Source organism: Leptinotarsa decemlineata, unplaced genomic scaffold (assembly GCF_025532065.1).
Source record: "Leptinotarsa decemlineata unplaced genomic scaffold, Ldec_3_MD MMD2_P_RNA_scaffold_12, whole genome shotgun sequence".
NCBI classification, from domain to species: Eukaryota; Metazoa; Arthropoda; class Insecta; order Coleoptera; family Chrysomelidae; genus Leptinotarsa; species Leptinotarsa decemlineata.
Window position 1 is genome coordinate 2,599,260 of NW_027412526.1, and position 18,560 is coordinate 2,617,819.

The window sequence follows — 18,560 nt, forward strand, 5'->3', positions numbered from 1 at the left end:
TTGTATTTTCTAGTACCCCTGACGATGAGTTTAAGTTACTCGAAAGCTTGAGAATAGTTATAAAGAGTTCACTTATATTCACAATATATATATATATATATATATATATATATATATATATATATATATATATATATATATATATATATATATATATATATATACTTCTACTCTCAATCATTATTGGTTTTAATATAGTAAAATTCACCATTGCTATAACCTGATACAGACCAAAAAGTAATCTAGAATTCTTTTCAACCTTTTTCACCCTTATCAACCAGAAAGGGTCGAAAACAACTCTGATTTCGTCCACAAAAAAATGACTTTCGTTCAATCTAGAATGTTCCTCCACTTACCGGTGTGAGCGCAGTAATATTGTAATCAGTCGCAAAACCTCTATATCCATCAACATAAGCAACTGCAACGTCAGCTCCTATCATCTGACTTTTCTGATCCGACCCGGATATGCCGAAAGAAAGGTATTCGTCTTCTCGAACTTGACCAGCCAACTGGATTGTTATAGCGGGACCGAAAATCTCCCAAGAAACTTGAAAATCTTTGTGCAGCTGAAGACAGTTTGGCAAGTCGTTTTTGTGAGGCTGTAAATAGAATTGGAGATATTTTTCAAAATGGGTTCGTATTTCATAATTTGCTATACACATTTTTATTGCGACGTAACGCACTGCGCCATAAATTATTCTCTCTCAAAATTTGATACTTTGCCATACAGATTTTTATTGTGACTTAACGCACTGCGCCATAAGTCATTCTCTCTCAAAATTTAATACTTTGCTTTACAGATTTTTATTATACCGTTACGCACTGCGCCATTAATTATTCTATCAAAATTTCATACTTTTTCCCGTCGGTTGACTAATAATTGACTCCACTGAACAATAATCAAATACAACTTTATTTCACTTTAAATACAACAAACACTTCGACTAAAACTTCAACTATTATTCGATGGCTAGATCGATTCGCGTACTGCACTGTAACTTCCACTTGACTGTGTCGATATGCTCGCGGTTAGCGTTTATACAGGGTGTAGCATAAGTACGTTAACATATTCAAGTGACGTATTCCTGAGACAATTTTAAGCAGCAAGCTATGATGCGATCCCACATTTCCTCGTTTTCAATGGGGCTAGCGTAAACTAGTGATTTTAGGTGTCCCCGAAAGAAAAAATCAACGGGATTGAGGTTCGGTGACCTCGGGGGTCAATGCTCAGTGCCTCCTCTTCCTATCCATCGTTGGGGATATGCTACGTCTAAAAAAATTCTTGCTATCACACTATAATGAGCAAGGGCTCCATCGTGCATAAACCAAGATTGATTTCGGAGACCAATAGGAACATCTTCCATAAGTTGGGGAAGCTCGTGTTCCAAAAAATGTAGGTAAGCATATCTATTTAAATGTAAGGAGAGCAATAGGGCCCAATTAAATAATTCCCAATTATGCCTACCCATACATTAAAAGATAATCTGTCTTGGAAATGAGTTTGCGTTATCGTATGTGGGTTATCTTCCGCCCAGATGTGGTTGTTATGGAAGTTCATGATACCATTTCTTGAAAAGTTAGCCTCATCTGTGAAGAGGATTTTCGATAAAATTTGCGGATGTTGTTCGACTTAGTTTGAATCTGGATGTTCACTAATTTCTTCGAGAACCGTCTCCTCCAATTCAACAGTTCTTGTAGTCCATGGCCGTCCTACTGCAGAATTTGTTTCAAAGCTTCCAGATTTGGAAAGTTGTCGGAAAAGATTCGCAAATGTCGCTACACAAGGACTCACGCGTTGGGGATACCTTTCCTGATAGATGCGTCTGGCCTCGCTTGAATTTCCGTCAGCCAAGCCGTATGCAAAAACCATATCAGCCATTTCAGCATTCGTAAAGTAGGGCATGTTACCAAAAAATCACTTTATGAACTCCGAACTGTGAATTTGTCAATAAATAGTTGAAAATGTGACAGCGAACTTCTATTTTTATAAACAAACTTTCATAGCCTACTCGATTTAATTAACTTAATTTGCAAGCGGAGAGTGACAAAAATTATTGAAATCAAATTTTGCTATAAAGTAATATGCATCGATATAGAAAATTGTAAATATCTCGAAAACGATCACCTTCAGCGTTGTTGATAACGCTGGGTAACGAATTTCGTGCAAATAACTTATTTTTTGCAAGTTCATAAAGACTGTTTTTTAAATTGTCTCAAGAATACGTCACTTGAATATTTTAACGTACTTATGTTACACCCTGTATATCGTAATCGAAAGCGGTAGAAAATTCGCCGGAATTCCATCGAAGTCGGTAGCATTATTCTCGCTACATCTAGAGCGGCAGTGAACATCGTACATTCGCGCGCTCTTAGCTCCTCACAATTGGTTTATGGCTACCAGTGGCGGCCGGCATTATTTTTTTAGGGTATGATTTACAAAATTATTTTCTCTCAAAAATGTTCATATTTGGAACAGTACCTTCGAGGATAGATACTTGTGATCCACTCTAATAGGCAGTTAATCAATTAATTATCTTCGTGTGATTTTGAATCTAAATTTCAATGAACACTAAACTGAGACACGTTCTACTCTATTAGGAAAATGTGTGATTTGAAATGGTAGTTTACTATACTCACAATTATTTTGACTAATGACGGAGGGACATTCAGTGCTTCAGGTATAATAATTGATGCCAAATTCTGCTTTGTATCATGATCGTATATGCTGAACCAGTCGATATCGAATACTGTTTTGTCTCCTGGTATCTCCAATGTGATCGTCAGGTTTTTGTAAGCTCTTAGTGGGTCCAAACTGGAAATCGGTAGAAATTCAACAAAAAAAATTACGAGTTTTTTTTTTCAACATTTTGCGTGTGAGTTTCAAAATGACTGTGGTCTTATCGTGTAGGCGAATAAGTACAAATCCTCAGCATTCTATATCAAACCAGTATTTTTTTAATTTAATAAAAATAATTGGAATAACACAAATAACTGAAGTGGACTTAAGTCGAAAAAACATATGAAAATCACCCTGTATAAAAATAAATCATCAGAATTACAAGCTACTGTGCTGTTCTCTCAGTCTCTTCACCAGACAGAATACAGGGCTCTGAAAAACCTTAACAGTGACTTAATTCGGATCTTGCAATCATATTTTTCGAAAAAAAAATGGCATTGGCGCATTGTGGAGTGAAAAACGACAGAACAATTTCATTTTTGTGAGACTGTGAATAGAAAGGAAGATATTTTAATACTGTATGAGTTTCACAGTATGATATTTCATACTGTGAAATTCAATGAATAAGGTGACTTAACGTACTGCGCCATAACTTCCTTTCTTGATTTATAAGTCGGTTCGTTTCGTGAGATTGCAATCAATTGCTGCACTGTGTCAAAATTTGACTGACAATGTCGAGTGGGCTTGAGTTTTCAGTTTCTCGACGTTTAGGCTTCGACTTTGGAGCCATTTTCAAGAAATGGTCCCCACCTGCCTACCTCTCAGGTAGTGACACGCTTTACGGGCTTCGTGACTCGACGCTAGGGTCTCAATCTGCCAACTCCGCAGGTCTCTTCTCCGCATGGGTGTCAATCTGCTTACTTCCAAGCGACGACTCCTTTCTATCGTTTCTCATTTTATTAATATGAGTTCGTATGTATTACTCATTCAATTCAATCGAAATAAGTGCCATTTCAAACAGTTCACTCTTGCCAAATTAAATTCGTCAGCATAAAAATTAGGTGCTGGGAATTTGATAGTGTCGACGAAGGCCATTTGTGTCTGATCCTGATTGCCGAAGGTTCTACCGGTGAGAAAGTTGTCGAAATGCTTGAAAAGATAGTAGTCAGTTGGCGCGAAGTCTGGGGGGTATGGTGGCCGAGGCAGAATTTCGACGCTCAATTCGTTTGATTTTCGGACGGTGACTTATGAAACGTGCAGACGAGCGTTTAATAGATGACACCAGAACCCAACTAGGTTTTCTAATTGGATATTCTGTTATTAATATTTCATCATGTAATTGAATTAGTAGCCTAGCGAGTTCTCTTATAGATAAACTGAGCAGTGTTTATTTGTGTTCTGCTGAAAACGTCTAACATCAATCATTTCTATATTATAACAAAGAAGATCCTGAAAAAGCAGGAAACGTAGACTAATATTTCCGAAGATTAGTTTTTTCATATTAATTCAACTGAGAATACTTACTATCCATATTCATCTGGTACCTTGAAACCTTTGGAAGCAGGTTGGGCTCCAACTCCTATCCAGAAGTACGCCTTTTTTTGCTTTCCCGTCGTAGGAAAACTGGTTCAGTCTTATCCTTTTAGCGTCCAGGATTTCCACGGACTCCGTCGTGATTCCATTCACTTTTCCAACGAGAGATGATATCTTCTGGACGGTTGGAGGTTCAAAACCCTCCGGGACGTAAATGTCTCCAAAAGTATTTTGGCTCCAAATGTCGTATATAGCAAACCACTTGATGTCCGTTATTTTTTTCTTGTCCGGCAGGACCAGGGTGAAATCCTTGTTGAAATATCGTTCCAGGACGTTGGTCCTAGAAGGACGGATGAAGAAATGACCACGTGTACAGAGTGCAATACAAGAATGTGGTACAGATAATAAAAAATGCATATTTTAAGAGCGTTTCTGACTAATCAACAAGTAACAACAAGTAAGATTGACTAAGGTTGAAAGCCTGCAAAAAAATCTATTATATTTATGTTCTGTGACATCTGTAATGTTCTATGACGTAAAGACATTTGACGTTTGAAATAAAGAGAAGAGGTAGTTCTGTGACATCTGTAATATTCTATGACATCTGTAATATTCTATGACATCTAGACATTTGACGTTTGAAATAAAGAGAAGAGGTAGTTCTGTGACATCTGTAATATTCTATGACATCTGTAATGTTCTATGACATCTAGACATTTGACGTTTGAAATAAAGAGAAGAGGTAGTTTTATACTGAATGCTCAAAAGAAACAAGTGTTTTTATTCATTCAACAGATTAAACCAACAACTATACTGTTGCAAATTTCTTCATCTCACTATTATTTGAGTGGAGACGACAAAACCTCTCCTTTCTTTAGGTACAACAAATGATTCAATCGACGAATATAAAATATAAAAGAGGCTCCCTAAAGTGGTCATTTGGAAAGCTAAGCTTTGACATCGTCCGCTGAACGAGATTCGCCTTTGTCTTTCTCTGTGACTTTCAGTATAAAGCAACTTGAAGAAACCAGAGCCAAAAAACCAAACCTGGCCCACTGATAAACCCTAGGCGGGTCGAAACAGCGCTGTCTGGTGTTTGATCACGATTGTTTTGTTTTTGGTCTCTGTTCTCACTAGCATTTGTTCAACCCAAAACTGTTATTGTAAAGTAAGTTACCTTACCTTACTGATACAGAGTTCAAGAATCCGGATGTCTGAATTCTATTTTAGACTCAGTGGAGATATCATCAGGAGTTCCACAAGACTCTCATACTAGGCCATTACTTCAAAGCTATTTGACAAAGTCAGTAATAGAAATATGTTTCAAACAATCAGCTAATGTCTGAAGATGATATTTCATCAATGAAGTCTGCATTATGAAGAGATAAAAAAATGTGTCTCGGTTTTTGTTTGTAATGAAAGCTACAGTATTAGCAAGTGGGCTTATAGTTTTAAAAAAAAAAAATTCTCTACGAAAATTTGCAATAATGTAACCAAAAAGTTGCTTATAGTATAACAATTTTCAATTGAAGGTAACTCATATACAAATTGAACTGAGAGCTAACGGCAACAATGTTAAATGTTAGAACTAAATTCTTTCTGGGGTCATTTTTATAGTATATGCATCGTCATTGTAAATAATTGAAAAGTAAGATGATTCCATAAAATGTGCCCCCCGTAACAAGATAGCTTCTGCATATCGATAGGATGTACGAGCGAATAGGTGAACCAGTTCGTTAAATACTTTGAATCATCGGTAAACTGATCAACAATTCGCAAGTCTATTATATTTGTGTCCTTAAAATGCCATACCTAGTCATTCGTTTTCTTGATTATCAAGCGTTCTTATCTGCATAGGCGTAGTGTGTTCTGTTTCTTGTGAAGGTGACTTTTTTTGTATTTATTAAATATATTTATTATATTTATTAAATAGACTGTTATATTTATTAACTTCAAAATATAAGATAGAGTTGGCCGATACTTGTTTTTCAAAATACTTCACCATATCCATGCACTTGGTAACTAAACATTATTACTAATTCTATAGTACTCTATCAATTTAATGATCTATAACATGCTTTCAGTATTGTAATGATTTATATTTACTATTGTTATATTTTTATCTTGTTTTACACAATTTTACTGCATCAATTTTATCTATGTTAAAAATTTGCAACCTACATTGTATTTCAAAATTTTAATTTAAAATACTTAAGGAATAAAATAACTATTAATAAACCACCCTCACCGCGGACAGCCAATGGCTTTGCGGTTTCTCTCCTTGTTTATTTGTTTTACATAGTTTATAAGATATAATGTTGAATTTTATCCAAATAAACCTTATTATTATTATTATTATAGATTTTCATCACAATCACACTTTATTGTGAGATAATTAGTTGACCTAGTCATTAAACTCAGGTATAAATGTTCGTTAGACTCAGGTATAACTGTCATTAATCAGTTCCTAGAATATTATTAATTTCCAGGTAGATAGTAATATTTCAAAAAGTATATATAAATCACTCACTTGCCGTTGGAATCAGGTACGATAAATCCCTGCGGTCCGGGCCTGTTGGCTGCCCCGGCCCAGAAAAAAGTGTCCGCCCCATTTCCATCATAACTGAAGGAATTTAGGAGCAATGTCCAGTCGTTGACAGCATAAATATCCCCGGATACTTGATGGTGATACGAGTTGAGTTTTCCCAAGAATTTTCCTCGATACGGGCCGTCTTCATCCTGAGAGATACCTGGAAAATCAGTGAAAATCTGATTTATTGCACACTGACAGCATAGGTGGGGCTCAAAATTATTGGTTACAATCATTGAGACCAACTTATTGATAAATGGGTTTCATTCGAATAGATCTGAAGATCTCCAGATTTAATCTTCGTTGATTGTTTCAGGTATCAAATTTTGAGAGACGATGGATTAGTAGTATTTTTGAAGATTCAATTTTTCACTCATTTCATTCGTTCTTCCACTGATTTCATTCGTTCTTCCACTGATTTCAGTAAAAGTTGTTCTCAAATATCTTCCATGTACAGGGTGTTAATTAAGTATTTACCATAAATTCAACAGACGAATCTTTAGGCAATTTAAAGACGAAATGTTCATATAAACAATGCTTCGCAAATCCATCGTTCTCAAGATACAGGGTGTTGAAATAAAAATAAAAAAAAGTTATTCGTAAATATCTTGAATATCCTTAACCTAATTTTGTTGTAATTTGGCAATGGTATTTATAACATTAAGGAGCTAATTCAGCCCGAACGTGATTCAATTCATAAAGTCCAGTGGCGTCTCGAGCGGGATTTGATGTATGCTACTGATGTACGCTACTGACTTTTGTGCAATTTTCATTATTTCTTTGGATTAAGCAATTAGAAATACAGCTTTTTGTCTCTTGAATTTTTTTTTAGTATCTTGCTTAGTTTTTAAGAAAAAAAGTCTACCTAATTGCATATCCTCACAAGGAATAATATGGGGAATTAAATGTTTCTTTTGGAAATTATTATTTTTACAATTGTTCATTACTAATTGTGTTACAATAACAGCAAATATTAAATAACATCAACATCTAGACCAGTGGTCGCCAACCTGTCGATCGCGAGCTACCGGTAGCTCGCGGAGGCAATTATGGTAGCTCTCACAACGATTTTAATTTAAAAAATACAAACTGCAAAAATCAGAGAAGCTTCCGAAAATTCCACAAAAAAATCTAATTGTCATAATATTAAACATTAACAGCGGCAACGTTGGGGTGAGCGATCTGCCGCTGACGTCATCAAGCTAGAATCGGCTAAAACCGACCAGCCGGACCAGCGCGTTAGTGTTCGAAAATGATCTGGATTGCTTTGAACGCGATAAATACGCACGGCGCGGCGACATTGCGCTTAGTTTAAAACTGAACGCGTAACCAACGTCCAGCGGTTGGGTTAGTAGAGACAACAAAAATAATATTATGGCAAGCAGTTGTAAGAAGGTAAAGACATACCACTTTCATTCGAAATGGGAAGAACAATACTTGTTTACAGAAGTTAAAGTTATGTAATACTTCGGTCTCCGTTGCTAAAAAAGGAAATATTGAAAGATCGACGGTTGTCATTGGGAGGCCTGCAACGGTAGGAATAGTTCAAATTGAAGAAGCTGTTTTGAATGAGATTAAAGTAAATCCTCATACCAGTACCTACTCGGAAAATAGCTGAAGAACTGAATATTACCCATGTCACAGTGTGGCAGATTTTAAGAGCTCCCTATCACATGCAACGTGTGCAAGCTCTATTGCCCAGAGATTTGCCTGTAAGACTGGCTTTTTCTAATTGGTTACGCGGTAAAATAAGAAATCCAGGTTTCCTAAGTCGAATATTGTTTACAGATGAAGCTTGTTTTTCTCGCAATTCAATTATTAACTTCCACAACAATCACATTTGGGCCGAAAACAATCCACACGCCTTGATAGAAAATAATTTTCAAGTTTTCTTTTAATATTTGGGTTGGAACTCTCGGTGACCATCTCATTGGACCTCACTTCCTTCCACCTAGTCTTAATGGAGAAGAATACCGAAGGTTTTTAGAATTTGTTTCTCCTGGACTTTTAGAAGAAATTCCAGTCATGGAAAGATTCCGTATGTGGTACATGCACGATGGTGCTCCACCACACTTTAGTACAGTGGCACGGCCATTTTTGGATGAAAATTACCATAATCGCTGGATAGGGAGAGCAGGCCCACACCTATGGCCACCTCGCTCGCCCGAAATGAATCCCTTAGATTATTTTCTCTGGGGATACCTTAAAACGTTGGTATACAAAACTGCTATTCAAAGTGAAGAGAATTTACGGAATAAAATCATTAATTCATGTGACATAAATACGAAATTCAATGATGCGGCGGCGCTAGACGGTTGTATTGAAGCCGAAGGAGGCCATTTCCAACACTCAATTGAGTGCAATTCGTTAGTCTAGATGTTAATGTTATTTAATATTCCTTGTTTTTGTTACATAATTGGTAATGAAAAATTGTAAAAATAATAATTTCCAAAAGAAACATTTAATTCCCCATATTCCTTGTGAGGTCCAGGGATATGCAATTAGGTCGACTTTTTTTTCTTAAAAACTAAGCAAGATACGAAAAAAATTTAGTAGACAAAAAAGTTGTATTTCTAATTGCTTAATCCAAAGAAATAATAAAAATTGCACAAAAGTCAGTGGCGTACATTTTTAAGTCAAAAATATTCGTTCAAATCCCGCCCGAGACGCCACTGGACTTCATAAATTGAATCACGTTTGAGCTGAATTATCTCCTTAATGTTATAAATACCATTGCCAAATTACAACAAAATTAGGTAAAGGATATTCAAGATATTTACGAATAACTATTTTTTTTTTATTTCAACACCCTGTATCTTGAGAACGATCTATTTGCGGACCCATGTTTATATGGACATTTCGTTTCGAAATTACCTAAAGAATCGTCTGTTGAATTTATTGTACATACTTAAATAACACTCTGCATAAACAGCGATCAGGTAAATTTTTGTTGTATTCAATTTCTCTTTCTTTATTTGAAATAACCCACTTTCTAGACGTAATCGGGAGAATAGAAAGCCAAAAAGTTCCTTCCCAATAAATATTTCTTGATTTCTTTTTCGACAAATAAATAACCAGTAATTTTGAACAAAATGAAAAGAAACGGAGTATCCGGGTTTGAAACTGGACGTCACTCAAAGCAAGGAACCACCAAAATTAGTCACTCTCCCTCGAAACATACGTTGAAAGTGAAATTACATTCTGATCGGCCAAAAACAACAGAAGAATACTCACTTGAATCGAGTGTTGCGAGCAGTACAACAAAAAACACACTTCTCATCTTAAAACTATTTTTTTCATTTTCGATTGTTGTTGTCACCTTTCGTAGTTATGTCTTTGTTTCACGGTTCAACATACTCGAGGTTCGCACTAACGGTTGTGAAGGATCGGTCTCTGCAGACAATCCAGTATCAACTTTCTAAATATGTCTTGGTGATTTCTATAGTCAGCCAAGGTTGAATGCCTCCACGTGATAGTACAGGTAATTATCGGTAATTCACGGCTGACACCGGTGGATTATTCATAGCTTTCTTGTAATAGCCACGTCAATTAATACCTAAAACAAGCACAGCTTGGAATCTGATGTTTTTTTTTATATTTTCCAAAACAAGAACGAGCGGACAAAAATTAATGTAATGTAAGAATGGCGTGTTGAACTAAAAGTTCTTTATGAAATCATCCCAACTGTAACAAGCCAAGAAGGTATTGTATAGCTGAACACGTGTGTGGCGGTTTTGTAAACTGTTTATTAAATCAATATATAGTATAAAACAAAGTCGCTTCCCGCTGTCTTTTTTTTTAATAATAATAACATATTTATTGATTTCTTCAGGACATCCTAATATACATACATTATTTTAAAAATATATAAATAAGAAAAATGATGATATGATAGAAGAAAAAAAATAAATGAAAACCATTTTTCAGTGATTCCAAAATGGTTTCAACATGAGGATATACATAATAAATATATTACCAGACAGAAATAAAGAAAATCAAGGATGATATTTTATATAGTTCATGAGTTTTTTTTTTGGAAAATAACATTTATTGAATCTTTCAACGAAAGATTCAAAGCTTTGTAAAATAAAGACTTCATCGAACTTGTCAAATTAGTTCAAAGAAGGTGGAATTTTTGGGAACTACTCGCTCTTGTTGAGTGGTTATGGATTTGAATTCTTGAAAATTAGTTACAAGCAAGTTATGTGTTGGTTTAAAAATGAATATCATTGCTAACTCGTACAGTCTCTGGGAAACAGACAGCCATTGCAATGTACTTAACATGTTTGATATACAAGAATACCTATTTACTTGTAAAATAATCCCCATTCCACGATTCTGTAACTTTTGTAAAGCCGATACCTTATTTTGGTCAAATGAGTATAACAGACTAGCACAATAATCAAAATGGGGTTGGATTATACAATTATTCAATGTAATTTTTGAGTACATCGAAATCTAAGATGAAATCCTTGAGAAAAAATATATTTTTTTAGTAATTTTTCTATATATATATATATATATATTATATATATATATATATATATATATATATATATAATCAAAATGAGCATGAAGAAATAAACGATTATCCACCATGAAACCTAAGTATTTGAATTCACTTACGAACTCTATTACATCACCTGCAATTTGTAATATTATGTTGAGATTGTTGATGAGTGATAGCTTATAACCAGTTGATAAAATCATATATTTTGTTTTGGAGGTGTTGAGTTCCAATTTATTGCTATTCATGAACTTGAAAACATTTCTTAGTTCATTATTCATTCGATCAGCTACTGTTTCTATATCATTTCCTGAAATTGATAACAAAATGTCGTCTGCAAAAAGGTTCATGAAATCACAACCATGGATGTTATATATCATTCAGGTAGATTAAAAATAATATAGGTCCCAAAACACTCCCCTGAGGTACCCCGAAAATGACATCGTGAGATGTCGACACTGAATCATTTATTTTGGTTACCTGTTTGCCTGGTGATGAATAAAATCAGTCAGCCATAACAAAACAGTTTTCCTGATACCAATACCTAGCAGTTTATTTAGTGAATGTAGCGATCAATTGTTCCAAAAGCTCTTTTGAGATCTAAAAATACGACTGTAGTCCTTTATCTGTTGATTCTTTCCATTTTGATATTGTGACTTGTAATGCAGACTCACATGAATGGTGTTTTCTGAAACCTGACTAATATTTTAGTAAAATATCATTATTTTCTAGATATTCAATGAGTTGATTATAAACTGCGAGTTCTAATATTTTTTCAATACAAGGCAAAGTGTTGATTGGTCTAAATTGAATCAGATTGATCAATAGTGTTCACAATTTCTTGTACGCTATCAATAAAATAATTGTTAAATGATTCTGCAATATCTAGATTATTTTTATGAATGACTGACTGACCAATTATTTTGAAATAAATACCATTAGTAAACGTATTGCTATTAGTTTTTGGACTTATAAGCTGTTTGAGGGTTTTCCAGGTAATCCTCGGATTTGGCCTATTTTGAGTACAAATACGTGCATTTGTACGTGCTGATGATGGATCAAAAGTTCGAAAACACGTGACGATGGTTTGCTCTTTTTTGAGTGCTATGTTCAATAAAGTTATCACTTGGAGTTTTATCAAGACACTCGATATTCTCCATATCTGTATGATTTCCTGGACCAGGATTTCACGCAGGAAGCTATAGCTGCCTTTGTGGCCATTTTAGTAGTATTCTTGTAGACTCAAAATCCATTAACAGAAACCACAAATGTGCGGCTAGTTTCTACTGATGGCTTCATGCATTTGTACTTCCTTTGGCAACCAAGTGTTGCCCATCCTTACATTTGGCTGCCTCATACTGATGATGAGTCAAAAACCCAAAACACGTTTCTATTGTCCAATGAAGTTATCTCTTGAAGTTATCTCTAGGCAGCTACAGCTGCCTCCGTGGTAATTTTATTATTATTTTTGTGAACAAAAGATCTGTTAACCGAAACCACAAATCTGCAACTGACTTCTGCAGATGACTAAGTGCATTTGTACTTTTTTTGGCAACCAAGTGTTGCCTATCTTTGCACTTGGCTACACCATACTGATGATGGGTCGAAATTTTTCACATTTGCATGATTTCCTGGACTCGGATGTCACGCAGGCAGGTATTAGCTGCCTCCGTCCTAACTTAAGTAGTTTTCTTGTGAACATAAGATCTGTTAACCGAAAAAAACCACGAATGTTCAACTGGGTTTTGCAGATGGCTAAGTGCATTTCTATTTATTTTGGCAACCAAGTGTTGCACATCCTTACACTTGGCTCTACCATACTGATGATGGGTCAAAAATGTCTATGGTTTGTCTTTTTTTGATTGCTATGTCCAGTAAAATTATCTATGGGATTTATGTCGAGACACTCGCAGTTTTTCATATCTGTATAATTATATAAATTTTAGTAAACAGTTGACAAAAACCGGCAAGGACGCATCATTCATGTATATTCGGTGATTTTTTTTATCAAACTTGTCCCCTTACAAATTGTTTTTGGATTTTTACGAAAAGTTGTTTTCCTGGCGCTTTTATGGTCCACCCTGTATTTATTCGAACTGTTTCATATCTTATATAAGCTTATATAGTATAAGCACCAAATCATATTTATGAAAACCTATAACAGACTGTCATAAAAGTTGGAATTCCAAAATTATAACAAAAATTGTGTCATAGCATAAACAAGACCTCGTTCATTCATCAAGTTTGATCAATAATGTGTTTCTATTCAAACAATACGAACCATGCATTGTTTTCCTAGACAATACGATGCCAAAAAACCAAAAACGTTAGAGAGAAAGCGAAACAGTGTGGTTCTAGAATGGGAAAACAAAGACGGGAGTGAAAATAATATCACTTATCGCTGGCAAATATTCAACGACCTCAAAGAATGGAAAACAATTTATTGGTAAAACATTTGTTTCATGGATAAACCTATCGAATCTTATATTTGTTGTATACCACAAAGTTCTCCCTTGGGGCCATCAGGAATGGGTTTCTATAAGCACTCTTCGAATTATCGTCTTGTTTTTTAGTGGTCGAAGGAATCAATTAAAGGTAGAAAACTTGGCACCATGCACTTGTTATTCTTTCCGAATTAGGCCAGAAATCGATTATATCTCTGAATGGAGTTATTTCAAAGCTGCTACTGAAGATGAGGGTCCTTATTGTTCTGTTATGCATATGTCTAGGGCGGTGAAAATTAGGAAAAATGCCGTTGGTTAGAAAAATTGCTCACGCTAGGTAAGTTACAAACGATTTTCAATGTGGTATTGTGTTTTAGAAGTCTTATCTGTTTTTATGAGTCTACTATAAACTGTAATAACTCAGTAAATACTTGTTCACTTCAATCGATCCTGAAGAGTATTCTACGTTTCTCTATTAGTAACTTACAAGTTTTTTATGTTTCTACCTGTTGACGGCATCCCGTCCGAATAATTAAATAAATAACAAACGCAGTCGTACACTAACGTAGACCAACTGGAGGCTAGCCTCCTCTAGCGCTATAATTTCTGCAACTTAAATTACAAATCGGTACGTATGTCGCTGGTTGAATCGATCTCGTGGAGCCTGTATATTTCAAAGCGATCGGAGGCTTGGCTCCCTTGCAACGTATGGCATTTATTATTTCGGGTTGATGGTTTATTCGTTCATGGGCGGTGCGTTTGAGTTTTGTTGATGCAGGATATAGTGTTGAACGTACTACGTGATGAGTGATAGTGTTTTTTTGGGCATATTATGTATTTATATTAAAAATTGATGGTAAAGTAATGATAACCAAGCATTTTACATACTTGACAATATCTTTTAATTAATTGCGATGAATAGCCTCAAATTTTATGGGGAGGCTAAGCCTCCTCTGACGAGCCGCTGCTGCAGAGTTGTTAAATTTCCTTTATTTTGTTACCTCCGGGTCTATATCATTATCATACCTCGACTTCTCGTTGTTTTCAGTTTCACAAATAAACTCAATATTCAGAGATCTCTTGGTAAAAGTTAAGCTATTTAAATTTTGACGAGTTTTTTCGATATTAAAAATACCTAGTTCACATCAACTTTGGGCTTCTTCCATGACTTCTCCCGCTGATTTCCAGACCCCACCTCCTGGAAACAGAAAACAAAGAAAACAAAACTCCCCTGGTGCAATCTATTCAAGCAGGCGACGTCCAGATGCTACAGCTCCTGATCTCATTGGGGAGCAACGTCAACCGGCCGCTGTTTTTCAATAAGCGCACGCCACTGATGGTCGCCGTCTACGAGGGGAAGTTGCAAATTGCCTCACTTTTGATCGATAAAGGGGCAGATGAAAAATTGACAGATATCAACGGATTGAATGTTCTGCACTATGCGGCAGACTCGAATAAGGAAGAAAGTGTCAAGTTCTGTTTGAGGATCTTGAAGGATCTCGATTGTCAAGATAACAATGGCTGGACGGCTTTGATGAGAGCAGGTAATTATTTCAGTGTGACTTCTCTAGGCGAGGAGCTAAGAGAAACTATTATCTGATTGTTTCGAAAGTTTTGCTGGTCGAGGCGGGAATCGAACCCACGGTCTTCCGATCGTGAGTCGGACGCACTACCACCGCGACCAATTTCACAACAAAATGGCGGATTACACATTACCTTGTAATACTGAGGCACTGAATGAACTGAACAGATCGTTGGGCGTACTATTTACATATTTTCTCAGGTTACACTCCGCCCAACGATTTTATTATTCTGCTACAGTATCTAAGTCATTATAATCTTTTTTTTCAATAAAACCGTTTAACATATTTTTTTTTATATTATTCTCTATGAATTCATTTGTTTATATTTGTCCCCTCATTTACAGCAATTCTAGAGGCCTCTGAAGAAATCATAAATTTACTTTTGGAAAAAGGAGCCGATACAAATCTAAAGGATAAGAATGGTTTAGACTTTAACGACCACAGAAAATTGGCACTGGATGTGAAAAAAACATCACGCTGAGAAAACTTCAATCGATTCGTCATCATCCGTTTTCGGATGATGTAGGAGTGCTATGCGATCATAACTTTTACGCCGTGTTGACTGAATGTATCGATGTTCAGTATGTAAGGTGCTTCTTTGAACTTCAGTTTGAACCAGTTTAGCTCCTTTTTGATTATTTTTGCTACATACCTCTTGGTAGGTTCAGATATGATTTGTCCTGCTGACTTGCACGTCTAGGAACATATTTGTCTGCTGCAAATCAACTCATATGAAGTCGACTTTCTACTTCTCCATTAAATAAAATGCAAGCAATTTTAAAGGAAAGATAGACAAAAAACTTCAATATAGACTTTTTACGAAGATGTTTATGAAGTACACCATTAAGTGCGGTCATGGAATTTTTACCAATACTGTTTCATATATTACGTTCCTATATGTGCGCATGCTTCAGTATCAGCCATCTTTTTCGTACTGTTTTTTGTAAACAACCATGTTAAAGAGCCCGCAACTCATGTTTTAAAAATTGAAATATAAATTGAAGTTTATTAATTGTAAAAAATGAAAGAAAAAGTAGTAAGTCAAAATAATCAGAAAAAAATGATTATACTCCATTATAATTATGTTATCTGTACGAAAAGGAACAACAAAACGGTGTTGTTATGGAGTATGTAAAAATGATACACGATACAAATCATTCAAAACCAACACATACTATTTTATAAATTTTCCAAAGCCTTGTGTTGAATATCGCAAAAAAATAGTCAAATCATCAAGCAAATTACATATTAAAGCATGTGCAAAATGTGAATTATGGGTGAAAAAATGTGGCAGGAGTGACCGAGGCTTTGAATCTATTGATGATGTTACCAAGGATCCTTATATTTGCTCACTACATTTCATTGGAGAAAGTGGTCCAACTGAACAAAACCCTGATCCTTTAAGCTATCAGGAATTTCAACATACGTACATTATTCCTTATTGCATTTCTGACTGTAAATTCCATAAATTTCATATATATAATGTTGTATTAAATATTTCCCTCTAATAAAAATTACTAAACATATTCCATTCAGTAGGTATTTACATATTTTTCTAATTAATAATGTCATAAATATGTACAGCCTCAAAATTTCAATGGCTTGATTTATTTTTTAGTTCCATGTCCATTGACATTATTAATAAGAATAAAACTGTAAATACTATTTTTTTATATGTTTTTAGACAGTAAACAAATGCTGATACCTAACCTCTCAATCAGCTTACTTTTTTTCCTTTTTGCGGACGCCCATGAGGTTTCAACCACCTTATTAATTAAATTGATGGATGTAGCCGTTACTACGTGGTAGGAGATCATTTCTCTTTACCTCTTTACTTGAAATTGAAGGGGTTATATTTTTTAGGAGTGATTAATTTTTGGGAAAGTTTTTGGCTTTCTACTACTCCATCTTGATACAATGATACAATGAAAAAAAATTCTTTCGAAACAAATACTTCTATATGAACATTGAATTAAACAGAGAAAAGTATCTTCTGTATAATTCAGACAAAAGTATCTTCTGTATAATTCAGTGTTCATATAGAAGTAGTTGTTTCAAAGAATTTTTTCTTTCCTATAATTCAATGTTTATATGAAAGTAGCTGTTTCAGGACAACTTTCTTTCAGTTTGTCTGAAAGTTACTTCTTTGCATGATCTACACATCCATGTATAGAGTTACTTCCTTCCTTTCTTTGAAAGACTCCCTCGTCCTTCTTTTTTGTATCAAGATGGAGTAGTAGAAAGCCAAAAACTTTCTTTCCCAAAAATTTCTCTTTACCTTTTTAATTGTTCACAATTATCAGCCTCAACTGAATTATAAACAAGTGAAGCAATGGTTTTCTCCAATAATTTGTTTGTAGAAATATTCCTTGCCCAGCCATTGTTGATTAAAACAGTACGAATGTTTTGAATTACCGCCGTTTCAATCTGACAGCTACGCTTGCGCTTGTCTTATGATGAAAAGGCCTATAGCCAGACAAGCCTGTCTCTGTAAGCCAGAAAGCTTCGCTTGGGCCGTTTTCTGTGAAGCCTTGGCTACTAAACAATTGCACCATAAGTGATCATTGGTCTGGCAATCGTCACATAAATCCATTGAATGTTTGGGTCCCAAACCCCAAGTTTTACCAAAAATCCTTCGATATGTCCATAGAGACACTCTGGCTTTGTGTAAAACTTTTTCCAAGTGAGCGTCCCAGGTGAGTCTTTTAACAAGGACAATGCCATAATATTTCACCTCCGTTCCAAATGGAATTACCTCATCATTGAGGTAAAGTGGCGTTAGATTGTGCAATTTTCTCCTCCTGGTGAAGGGGATTAACATAGTTTTCCTAGGGTTGATAGACATCTGCTCCCTCAGGTACCAACTGTGTGAACATCCTCCAACGTGCTTTGGAGGATATTACGACGTGGACCTTGCCAGGATGACAAGGTCATCTGCATAAGCTTGAAGATCAACTTTTCTTCTGTCAAGGGCATCAAGCAAACTATACACCAGGAGCGACCACAGAAGGGGAGATAGTACCCCACCTTGAGGGCAGCCCCTTTCCTAGCCAGAGACAATCCTCAAATGCTCCAATATCAAGAAATACAGCAACCACAATCTCCTTGCTGTCAAGGGATTGGGAGATTTTCTCAACGAGTTTGTTTAATGCTAAATCTGTCGATTCGCTGGTTTGATAAGCATACTGGTGAATATTCAGGGGGGATCAAATCAAATCAAAATATG

General features: G+C 35.4%; 2 protein-coding genes across 2 annotated transcripts in view; one reads left to right on the forward strand and one right to left on the reverse strand.

The window, feature by feature from the left end:
* The window catches only part of knk (cytochrome and DOMON domain-containing protein knickkopf), a 24,166-nt gene extending 13,935 nt beyond the window's left edge, over nucleotides 1-10,231 (reverse strand). Inside the window, 6 exon segments of the mRNA XM_023155878.2 lie at nucleotides 357-599; nucleotides 2,638-2,812; nucleotides 4,202-4,278; nucleotides 4,280-4,550; nucleotides 6,741-6,960; nucleotides 10,035-10,231. Coding sequence (XP_023011646.2) covers nucleotides 357-599; nucleotides 2,638-2,812; nucleotides 4,202-4,278; nucleotides 4,280-4,550; nucleotides 6,741-6,960; nucleotides 10,035-10,080 — 1,032 coding nt within the window. The 5' untranslated portion in view covers nucleotides 10,081-10,231.
* The window catches only part of LOC111501948 (ankyrin repeat and SAM domain-containing protein flippy), a 21,362-nt gene extending 4,098 nt beyond the window's left edge, over nucleotides 1-17,264 (forward strand). The window contains exons 2-4 of the mRNA XM_074171692.1: nucleotides 13,881-14,088; nucleotides 14,940-15,295; nucleotides 15,679-17,264. Coding sequence (XP_074027793.1) covers nucleotides 14,057-14,088; nucleotides 14,940-15,295; nucleotides 15,679-15,815 — 525 coding nt within the window. The 5' untranslated portion in view covers nucleotides 13,881-14,056 and the 3' untranslated portion in view covers nucleotides 15,816-17,264. The remainder of the gene's footprint in view (nucleotides 1-13,880; nucleotides 14,089-14,939; nucleotides 15,296-15,678) is intronic.
* The last annotated feature ends 1,296 nt before the right edge of the window (nucleotides 17,265-18,560 follow it).